Source organism: Mus caroli, unplaced genomic scaffold, assembly GCF_978045245.1.
Source record: "Mus caroli unplaced genomic scaffold, Mus_caroli_1 scaffold_9, whole genome shotgun sequence".
Taxonomy (NCBI): Eukaryota; Metazoa; Chordata; class Mammalia; order Rodentia; family Muridae; genus Mus; species Mus caroli.
Genome location: NW_028227264.1, coordinates 97,195,256 through 97,207,274, shown reverse-complemented (window position 1 = coordinate 97,207,274; position 12,019 = coordinate 97,195,256). Strand labels below are relative to the sequence as shown.

At 36.7% G+C, this 12,019-nt stretch overlaps 1 protein-coding gene across 2 annotated transcripts in view; it reads right to left on the bottom strand.

Moving 5' to 3' along the window:
• The window catches only part of Epyc (epiphycan), a 36,209-nt gene that overhangs the window by 6,115 nt on the left and 18,075 nt on the right, over positions 1 to 12,019 (bottom strand). For both annotated transcript variants that reach the window (XM_021174501.2, XM_021174502.2), the window contains 4 exons: positions 9,617 to 9,791; positions 5,469 to 5,627; positions 4,467 to 4,669; positions 3,214 to 3,309 (listed from right to left, as the gene is read on the bottom strand). In XM_021174501.2, coding sequence (XP_021030160.1) covers positions 3,214 to 3,309; positions 4,467 to 4,669; positions 5,469 to 5,627; positions 9,617 to 9,791 — 633 coding nt within the window. The remainder of the gene's footprint in view (positions 1 to 3,213; positions 3,310 to 4,466; positions 4,670 to 5,468; positions 5,628 to 9,616; positions 9,792 to 12,019) is intronic.

Below are 12,019 nucleotides of genomic sequence, written 5' to 3'. Positions count from 1 at the left end.
TAGCTCTGAGTGCCTCCAAAAGGAAACTAGAGAGAGCACACATTAGCAGCTTGACAACATACCTAAAAGCACTAGAACAAAAGGAAGCAAATTCACCCAAGAGGAGTAGACGGCAGGAAATAATCAAACTCAGGGGCGAAATCAACCAAGTGGAAACAAGAAAAACTATTCAAAGAATCAACCAATCAAGGAGCTGGTTCTTTGAGAAAATCAACAAGATAGATAAACCCTTAGCCAGACTCACTAGAGGGCACAGGGAAAGCATCCTAATTAACAAAATCAGAAATGAAAAAGGAGACATAACAACAGATCCTGAAGACATCCAAAACACCATCAGATCCTTCCACCAAAGGCTATACTCAAGAAAACTGGAGAACCTGGATGAAATGGAGAAGTTCCTAGACAGATACCAAGTACCAAAGTTGAATCAAGATCAGGTTAATGATCTAAACAGCCCTATATCCCCCAAAGAAATAGAAGCAGTCATTAATAGTCTCCCAACTAAAAAAAGCTCAGGACCAGATGGGTTTAGTGCAGAGTTCTATCAGACCTTCAAAGAAGATCTAATCCCAGTTCTTCACAAACTATTCCACAAAATAGAAACAGAAGGTACTCTACCCAACTCATTCTATGAAGCCACAATTACTCTGATACCTAAACCACAAAAGGACCCAACAAAGATAGAAAACTTCAGACCAATATCCCTTATGAATATTGATGCAAAAATCCTCAATAAAGTTCTTGCTAACTGAATCCAAGAACACATCAAAACAATCATCCATCCTGACCAAGTAGGTTTCATCCCAGGGATGCAGGGATGGTTCAATATACGGAAATCCATCAACGTAATCCAGTATATAAACAAACTCAAAGACAAAAACCACATGGTCATCTCGTTAGATGCGGAAAAAGCATTTGACAAGATCCAACACCCATTCATGATAAAAGTCTTGGAAAGATCAGGAATTCAAGGCCCATACCTAAACATGATAAAAGCAATCTACAGCAAACCAGTAGCCAACATCAAAGTAAATGGTGAGAAGCTTGAAGCAATCCCTCTAAAATCAGGGACTAGACAAGGCTGTCCACTTTCTCCATACCTATTCAACATTGTACTTGAAGTCCTAGCCAGAGCAATTCGACAACAAAAGGAGATCAAAGGGATACAAATTGGAAAAGATGAAGTCAAAATATCACTCTTTGCAGATGATATGATAGTATATATAAGTGACCCTAAAAATTCCACCAGAGAACTCCTAAGCCTGATAAACAGCTTAGGTGAAGTAGCTGGATATAAAATTAACTCAAACAAATCAATGGCCTTTCTCTACACAAAGAATAAACAGGCTGAGAAAGAAATTAGGGAAACAACACCCTTCTCAATAGTCACAAATAATATTAAATATCTTGGCGTGACTCTAACTAAGGAAGTGAAAGATCTGTATAATAAAAACTTCAAGTCTCTGAAGAAAGAAATTATAGAAGATCTCAGAAGATGGAAAGATTTCCCATGCTCATGGATTGGCAGGATCAACATTGTAAAAATGGCTATCTTGCCAAAAGCAATCTACAGATTCAATGCAATCCCCATCAAAATTCCAAATCAATTCTTCAACGAATTAGAAAGTGCAATCTGCAAATTCATCTGGAATAACAAAAAACCTAGGATAGCAAAAACTCTTCTCAAGGATAAAAGAACCTCTGGTAGAATCACCATGCCTGACCTACAGCTTTACTACAGAGCAATTGTGATAAAAACTGCCTGGTACTGGTACAGTGACAGACAAGTAGACCAATGGAATAGAATTGAAGACCCAGAAATGAACCCACACAGCTAAGGTCACTTGATCTTCAACAAGGGAGCTAAAACCATCCAGTGGAAGAAAGACAGCATTTTCAACAAATGGTGCTGGCACAACTGGTTGTTATCATGTAGAAGAATGTGAATCGATCCATTCCTATCTCCTTGTACTAAGGTCAAATCTAAATGGATCAAAGAATTTCACATAAATCCAGAGACACGGAAACTTATAGAAGAGAAAGTGGGGAAAAGCCTAGAAGATATGGGCACAGGGGAAAAATTCCTAAACAGAACAGCAATGGCTTGCACGGTAAGATCAAGAATTGACAAATGGGACCTCATGAAACTCCAAAGCTTCTGCAAGGCAAAAGACACTGTCAATAAGACAAAAAGACCACCAACAGATTGGGAAAGGATCTTTACCTATCCTAAATCAGATAGGGGACTAATATCCAATATATATAAAGAACTCAAGACGGTGGACTCCAGAAAATCAAATAACCCCATTAAAAATGGGGCTCAGAACTGAACAAAGAATTCTCACCCGAGGAATACCGAATGGCTGAGAAGCACCTGAAAAAATGTTCAACATCCTTAATCATCAGGGAAATGCAAATCAAAACAACCCTGAGATTCCACCTCACACCAGTCAGAATGGCTAAGATCAAAAATTCAGGTGACAGCAGATGCTGGCGAGGATGTGGAGAAAGAGAAACACTCCTACATTGTTGGTGGGATTGCAAGCTTGTACAACCACTCTGGAAATCAGTCTGGCGGTTCCTTAGAAAATTGGACATAGAACTACCGGAGGATCCAGCAATACCTCTCCTGGGCATATATCCAGAAGATGTTCCAACCGGTAAGAAGGACACATGCTCCACTATGTTCATAGCAGCCTTATTTATAATAGTTTTGTTTGTTTTTAACAAAAGATAAAATGAAAAAATGGAATTTTCTTTGACTGAAGAAATTATGACTTGTCATTTTGTCAGGACATGTGGATGCCTTTGGACTGAACTTTATTATAAAACCTGATATTAAAAATAAAACTAAACCTGAAAAGTTTTTTTTCTTAGAACTATAAAGCAAGCTAGATTTTTGCCATCCCTTTATGAACCTTGTGTATGTCTCCACTGGATGAAACTTTCAATTTAAAGAAAAATCTTTGCTATCTAAATTTTATTTCTAAAAGAATCAAAATAACACCTGATTGCTACCATCAATGCAATAGAAGAGCTAGTACCTAGGAGATACAAATGCTTTATTAGCTGAAGGAATGACTGGTAAAGACACAGAAGCAGGAAAATTGATACATATATCAGTAGGTCATGATGGATGAATTTGTTAGGCCTGGCTTGCTTCTATTTCCCTTCATCCTGGGATTTTCAGGCTCAGTTTAGGATGAGACCTACCTGGAGGTGTAGAGCCCGCAGACTTTCTGGGAGTGGTAGAGGGATGTGGTCCAAGCTGTTATCAGTGATATAGAGATGGTGGAGATCATACATATCCTGTAAACAACCATATAGAAGACTGACTTTCTTCTCTATGCAGTGAATTTAAACTAACATGTCCCTATCAGGATCCTGGTTTCTAAATTACTAGACAATTCTACCAATTTTGGAATATTTGGCTGTAAGCATATTGTTTTATGGAAACGAAAATTATGTTTTAGTTGTATAGAAAAAAACCTCTTGCGTTCTACATAATTTCTCAGTTTATATGAGGCAGCTGTTTTCCACTGAATATGTTTTAAAATTAGATCCTGGAGGATATGTATATATATATATATATATATATTCATTCTTTATACATTCTTTTATTTTATCCGTTTGGAAAAAATGAAAATTTCTTTTACCCAATGATGAAATGCTTAGTGAGGAAAATTGGAGTATGGCAAGACAGAAAACGTTTAGACAATAGCTGGTGTACACTAGCCAAACTCCCCAGCGAAGGGGTGACTCATCTCCATGATGTCCGCTCATTTCAACACTTGCCAGTGTGTAGGATGAGATGCCCAAAACTCAGCCACCATTAACAGGATATTTAAGTCTTCAGAAGTTCACACTTTCTAACACCAGCTCCCTGAGAACAATACTCTTCCTTTCAAAGACCAAGTAAAAACTTACCATTCACCCCATATTTAGAAGAGAGTTTGTATGGGATGAGGGTTGCATAAGAAAGCTATTTAGCTATTGTTCTCTGGCAACAGCCATTGTTCTAAGCAGGGCTTACAAATCCAGACTTGTTTTCTTCACTTACAAAACAAATTCCCAAAGGATAACTCAATCTAGACTCTATGTTCTTCTGTCCTCAAAGCAATACCTCCTTCCTCCCTAATCACCTAACTTGATATCTCCCCATGGGCAGAGTTCTATGGAAAGCTAAATTTCCCTTCTTGTCTTCCTGGAACTTTTTGCAAACATGTGTCTAAGGGCCACCGACTTCTAATTCGAGCCCTGCCTTACGTTCATAGGGCATGACCACTCTCAGAATGAACCAAAATATACCTTATTTTCAGTTTCCATAGGTAGTGCAGAGGAGCTTGTTTTAGAAGGTAAAGAGGCCATTCCATGAAATTTTCTTTAGAGATGAGCAAGGGCTAGGCCATGACCAAGAGCAAAGGGAAACTGAGAGCTTCCATATGCATGTGGCATGAAAAACTTACTTTAAAAGCTTCTTGTTTAATGCCTTTTCTTCCAAGTCTATTGCTGCTGATATCAATAAATGTCAAAGTGTTTGGCAATTCTGGAAGCTGCTTTATCTTATTGTCACGCAGAACCAGCTCTTGGAGGCGAGGCAGCTTTCGGAATGCATCTTCATCAATCTCTGATATTAAATTTGATGTCAGATCGATCCTTTTTAAATCATCTAGAAGAAAAGGGATATGGTATTAGCAAAACATTCTTGAATATGGTTGACTCAAACAAAACATGAGTAAGTACATTTCACAAATATAAATATGAATATTAACCTGTATTGGACCTGTAATAAAATACTTAGCTCATGAAAGTGCTTTTCAAATGAGATCTGTGTTCATATTTCTAGAGCAAATTACCATTTTACTACATCAACAGTGATATTTTATTTTGAATAGCTGTTATTTTCTTTACAGTTTTCATAATCGTTGTCTGTAATTTACACTTTAAAGTGTTTCCTCAGGGGAAAAAAAGTGCTACATTTTTTTCTGATGGTCCAAGACATAAACATTAAAAAGAAATGTTTAAATTGTTGAAATGCTTCATCAAGATGACTACTAAAATTCTTCTAAGAAGGCAACTGTTCTAAAGTAGAATTTAAGTATATATGCTTCAGTCATAAATCAACTATGCTTCAATGCAAACACATCAAAGAAGCCCAGAAAACTTGCTAATTTAATACCATGGCAATGCACTGAAAATTATAATATGAAAATTAGTTTTAGCTTATAAAATAATCAATTTATAATTAAACTTAGTAAAAATAGTTTGAAAATAACAATTATAGAATTTCCCATTGGCTACTATGTGTTCTTCCATCTTACCATGATTAAAACATAATTCCAACTATTTATGTAAAAGAAAGTAATTTTTAGCTCTTTTGAATAAAAATTTCATTCTAAGTACCAACATTTCACATGATTAAAAATTCAGGGAGATCTAAAAGGAAAGACAAATATTTATGTCCATACTTAAGCTTGCAAAGTCATTTTTGTTGATCTTTTTAATTCTGTTAAAACGTGAATAGAAATATGTAGTCTTCTTGGGCAGTGGAGGAATGGCGTCCAGCTCATGGTCATCACAGTATACAGTAGTACTTATACAAGTACACAGAAGACAAGTTGGAAAGTCTGAAACAGAAAAATGGTTATGTGTCATTGAAAGAATTCTAAGGAAAATGTGGTTCTGATTGTTTAATATACAAGACTAAAATATCTTTCAGACCTTTCTGAGGTATTTCACATATTTTCAAAGCAGTCTTAGGTAGTAGTACATTAAAGTCAATAATTTAGAGCCTCTACCACATTGCTTGTAAAATTATCTTCATGGATATATTATGACTGTCACTTTTACAGCTAATGTAAAGGTAACATAAATTCAAAACATAAATATTGAGATTACATCTTTTATAAAGTTAAATTACCACGTATTCATTATACGTGTGACTCAATATTTAAACACTACATTGAAAAATGTGTTTTAAGAGATCATACAAATTAGTATTTATTCCTTCGATACATATATATCATATAAATGACATGATGGTCTGAATGACAGAATGGCTACTGAAACATTGGCAAAATATGCAGAGCTTTGTTTAGTGATCTACTATGTAAGATGAGTGGCAATCACACAGATACATATCTTGATATATAATATTAATGTAAGTCCAATGGGATTTGGCTTCAATGGAGAATCATGAAAGGGAATCTCTGAGGTCGCTAATGCCAACTTGTAATACATATGGAGAATAAGAAAAATAACAAAAGTGAAATTTTCAAGAAAAATACAGGAACGTTCACCAAAGACCTTTCACTAAAATTGAAAGATGGGAGTTGGGAGGCTTGGCAGTACGGAATCTGCAAGGTATTTAATCTTTGATATGTTCTCTAGTATTTATAATTTCACTATTTCCAATGATAAATTTTAAATGAGGATGTTTGATTTTGTATAGTGTTAATCTTATATTTTAGCATTAATTGCCCAGAATAATTTATACACATTCACTTGGACTCTGATTTATTTAGGTTTTAGTATTCATGGATTGTGACTATTTGAATTTGATTAATTTGGTAAAAGAAAGTTTTGAATTTTAATGCTCTAACATTTTCCAAGCTGTTAAACATTTGTGAATGTATGCTTCTTTTCTGGAAATTAAAATGTAATCTATATTTTCACTTCATTATACCCTCAGTTTTCTCTTAGTAATAAAAGTAAGAAAATATCCATTTGTTGTTATTCTCTCAAAATTTTTTGAACCCAGACTTGATTACAAATACTACAGGGACTGTGCCCAAGTTATGCAAACAGGGCTAGGCTTGGGAGAATGGAGAAGGCATGGAGGGGGAAGATCGTGATCCTGTGCACAGACAGGACAGATGGCTAGTGAACCTAGCCAACTATCCATGACTCTGGAACTGATAAGACACTAGAAGAGAGCCTACTAAAGCTAATATCTTAAAGCAATACATTTCTATCTATATTTCTAAGTACCTATTTTTGTATCCACAGATAAGAGTAAGTCTCACCATCAAAGAAGATTCTCTTTATAATAGACCAAGAATATTATGGCGATCCACAACTGGTCAAAATGCATAGACTGTGAAATACCCAGCTACAATGGATACATCTACAATGTAGTTCCTACATTTATTTCTCAAGCAGTAACATTAAAGAGAGTATGAAAAGATTTATAAGACCTAAAGGAGTGAGAAACCTGCTGCTATAGAAGTTCTTTTAGAGAAGACAGGGAAGCTATAGCTATGAAATCTCGACAACAGGGTTATCCAATCAAGACATGCATAATGACAACACTAGCTGACATATCAATGTGGATGTGAGAACTGTTGTAACCTCTTACTCCTAGAACAAGAACTATAGTTAGTCAATGGCTGCCAAGAAAGGGGAAAACAATTTCCTTCAGGGACAAGCTCCCAGGCAGGTTCACCATCCCTAAGTGGTCAATTCCAAACACTAGTGAGCAACATTAGATGGACTTAGGGAGATATATACATACATACCAGCAGTTATACATACTTGTGTTTATGTTAGTCAATAATTTTTAAAGAAAAATAAATGGGAGGAGACGTAGGAGGAGTTGCAGAGAAGAGAGTGAATCATGAACATTATATAACTATAGTGATCATGAATAGAATTCTTTAAAAAGCAAATAAATACAAGATTGAGTATTATGTTTTTGTTTCTTCTGGCCCATCTGAAAGCCACAGATTTGAGAGAAGGCAAGGGGGCAAAGGTAGATTTGAACGGATGAAACAGAGAGGAAAATGACTGAAATTCCTCCTTGTTCTTACTGCTTTAGGTACATTTCGTTTTCCTATGTGGCTGCCTTCTCTATCTGGGAAACTGATATTTCATAAACTTGTCCATGTGTCTTCTTGGTTCTGTTTGTGGCTTTCTATTACATAGAAATTTAACTACATGGAAAAAACATGAGGTATTCCTTAAAGAAATTAACTTAATAGTTTGTATGTGCGTCTGCACTCTATACTCATTCATTTCAATGATTTTGCACACCTTTAGACTATACTGGCATTTCTTTTTCTTGTTTATCAAGGAGTTTCCTACTCTAAAGGTTTGTAGTTTTGCCAAGAGTTGACATAAATCACTGTCAATGACTGGATAGCAAGGATGAGACTTTACAATTCAATTGTAATACTTGAAAATTTAGATAGTGAGTTGGATAATGTTTGCCAGGGCACAGGGGAATGTAGAAGGGGAACTGACATAAATAAGTGTTTATATAGGATAAGTAAGTTCTAGAGACTTATCTTCTGGGATGGAGAGATGTAGGGAAGAGGAGCAATATTTTCCTACAAATAGAGTCTAGAATCTTAATAAATTGGTTTTCAACCACAAATCACTACCCTTTGCAAATTAAGACTTCCTTATTGAAGGGCAAAATTAAGTATTATTAACACCCTAGAAAGACTATAAGGGGTGAAAGAAGGCTGCAGTGTGCTGTTCTGGTGGCCCACAGACAGCCAATACCCAGTCAGCACAACATGTTGCCCTTATTCTAATCAGCATCCACTATGTCTTACAGGTCTACACTGGGCTGCACTGATCTCAGAGGATGACTTTCCATCAGTTCATCCAGTGCTGGGCCCTGGAAATACACGGCCCAAGTAATGATGCCAGGCAAGTAATTCCATCCTGAGTCTTTGGTTATTTGATTCTTTCCAGCAGGACAAAGATGCATTATAATAAAATCTGTCTTATGTCTGAGGACAAAATGCAGGAGTAACTCCATGACTCAAAGTGTATTCCAACATTCTTGACTCTTTTGTCTTTGGCTTATTTACTTCCCTTTTGGAGTGGAGTTGAAAATTGGCAAGATTGTTTAATTTTAAGTTTGTTTCTTCTTTGAAGGTTTCATAGACTTATACATGTATCCTCATCAAGCACACCCCTTACTCTCTATAACTCCCTCAGTATCTTCCATCTCATCTGCCCCCCAGCTTCATATGCCCTCATTTATTTTTATTTATTTTGACCCACTGAGTTGAGTTAGTACAACCCATGCATACACAATTGCAAATGTATCCCTTGAGGGACTGGGAAGCTAATTGCTCCCTCCCTAGTAGATGTGGAGTTTTTGGAGATCTTCTGTCACCCATGCTAGAGTTTTAACTCTCTTGATCTAGTGTTAGTAACTAGAATGGTTGTAAGGTTTACGGGTGCAACATCCCTCCCATCCTTCTAGACCTATGGCTTTGAGTTCCCTATTTCAAGATCTTTTCTGAGCCCTTTGGTGTGGTGGGTGAGCATTAGTGTAGATGTCCCATCTATGGCTGAGCACTCGCAGGTGCTTATGATCAGCATTCTGTACAAAATGAGTCTACTCTCAGAAGTAGACTCTAATAAGACACTTCTCAGACCAAGGTTGGAAACAGCAACAACCTATGGATAAAAGCATACATATTTACAAGACTGATGGACAACATGACTACTTAGCAATGCAACACCCTTAATTTCTCCCTTAGAGTTCATGACTTCTTTTGCAATGCAAGACAGACTCCTCGAGGAGTGACTTAAAACTTGATAGTTTTGAGAAGTGACAATATGTATTTGGTTATAATTGAGTAATAACTTATTTGACCTTCGTTGGTGTGTGGACCCAGAAGCCCCGGGAATTCTGGCTCCTGTGGGGAAGAACCATCGATCAGCCTGGGAGTAGATTCTTCATCCTTGTCTTCATCCTGGTTGTCCCCTAGCTGTGGGCCTGGGGTCAGGAGCTCTCTGTTCCCAGAAAGCCTCTCAGACACTTTCTCAGTCTGAAAACAAACAGAATTTCAAGGTAACCTCAATCACCCTCCATGCCCATAGTACAAATGTAAAATGTATCCATCTGGGCCACAAGATGTCACTACTGTTCTTACAATCAACACAGTGGGCCTCACCCCATCGACGTTTCTCAGAAATACAATTACTGTTTTCTAAAGTTTGTTTCTTAAATCTTAGGAACTGGTTTCAATGCCCCCGTTTGTTGCTATTTCTTTGGGCTTCATACAGTTTTTTCACTTGGCAGGTGTAAATAATCTCACTCTTATTTTTTTAATGATACAGCTTTATAACAACATAGTTGTTAGATTCATTTTAATCAAACTTATGCAAAACAAAATTCACAAGATTCCCGTTCACACGTGAGCCCAGTTCACTCTCACCATCCCTTGGTGATAACTATTGAGATACTAATATTTTCTTCCTTTAGATTTTTACTTCTGAAAATCAAATCTTTACTTCCTGTTTTGTGGTACCCTCAATGGCCTTTTATTGGAAATTAATCTTCCAACTTTGGCAAAATATATAGTGGCGTGAAAACTATGTAATTGATTATGGATGCATTTTGTTATAGATATTTCCACATGGATACTAAATACTGCAACAACATCTGATTATATTAAAATTGTCATCTTTGAGAACTCTGGCAATAGGAGTCATTTAAAATGGAAACACACACACACACACACACAAACCTGAAATTTTTCAGAATACTTTCTCAAATTTCCCTTTCTTTTTGCCTTACATCTTTTCTGGTATGAGTTATTATTTATAAGAGCTTTAAAATCACTTATTTTCAGTTCCCTTCCCTTATGCTAGGGTTTATTCCTTTCTATTTCTATTCTTTCTATTTCTTCTCCATAACCTTGTAAGCCTCAGATGGAGATCTGATAAAAACATTTGGAGCAGCAACACTCTGACTCCACTCCTCTTGTCTGCGGTTCCCACGATATCACGAGAAACCTCATGTTCTTGATTGATCACACCAGCGTGCACCCATCTGCATTAATTCACACTCATTAAAAAAGCAAAACGGCGCAAATTATTTCTGTTACTTATTATCTGGATGGAAATTTCAAAAACAGAGATATAAATTAGATTAGTTATTTACTGCTTGTCTTATAATAACTATGTGATTTTTAAAGAGACATATTTTTACACTTTTGATAGACTTGAGTACATTTAATTACTAATAAAAATAATATAAATTTAAAGAATGTTTTCCTAGGTTCTCCATTTAGCCCCTTTCTACCCTACATGTTGATTTCATACCCAGGCCTATTAGATAGTAACTGAATTATGCCTCTATCTTTGTACTTTTAGGTTGAAGCCTCATAAGCAATTTATAAAACTTATGGAATATATTCTTTAAACATCCTTGTCCAAGATGCATTTAATTCGTATATGCACATAACCATAAGGATTTTGTGCAAAGACATTGTGAATGTGTGGATGCCTGCTTTCAAACACAAATCTAAGAGCAGATTGCTTAATATTGCAGGAGGCATCCAAGGATGCTCAAATCCTGGCCAGAAATATCCAGCTGAGAAGCTGAGGTGCATCTACAGAAAGACACACGGTTCCCATCAGTGCAGTCATAGTGAAGCAGCTTCGGTGGAATGGCTTTGCAGAGACGAAAAGTGGGCTCCAGGAAGAGCGGAAATTGAGACAGATGTTTCATGGAATGGAGGGGCCTCTTGAAGGGAGGAACACATTCCAGACACATTGCCTTGAATCTTTAACTCTGTAGGAAAATGTTTGCACATCTCCCCCCCTCCCCCAGATAATTGTTTTTCCACTGATCTGATGTAAAACTGTAAGGTCTCGTTTGTCATCCGATGTAATGAGGCCAAGCAGCTTTTTGGTGCTTTGTTCATGCTTGCTTGCAAATAAAAAGAGCAACCTTTAAAGCAAGGAAAGGCAGTGAGTCCTCATTTCAGCAAAACTGCACAACTCTAACCCCATTATGCTGTGCCTGGAGAATCCTCTGCACAGTAGACACATTTATTCTGACGACTAAATAAAAGTTGTTTGGGCTCTCATCTTTTCCCTTCTTCTAACAGTCTTCAAACTGCAATATGAAGTCAGAAGCAATTCATTTTTAAAAAGCGAAGCCAGGGAATTGTGAACACCTGTCTGTCAGAATGATGGACTTTGTCTCCTTATGCTTCAGAAACTTAACTGTGGATCTACGGACAGAACCTCCCAAATACTCTTCAGC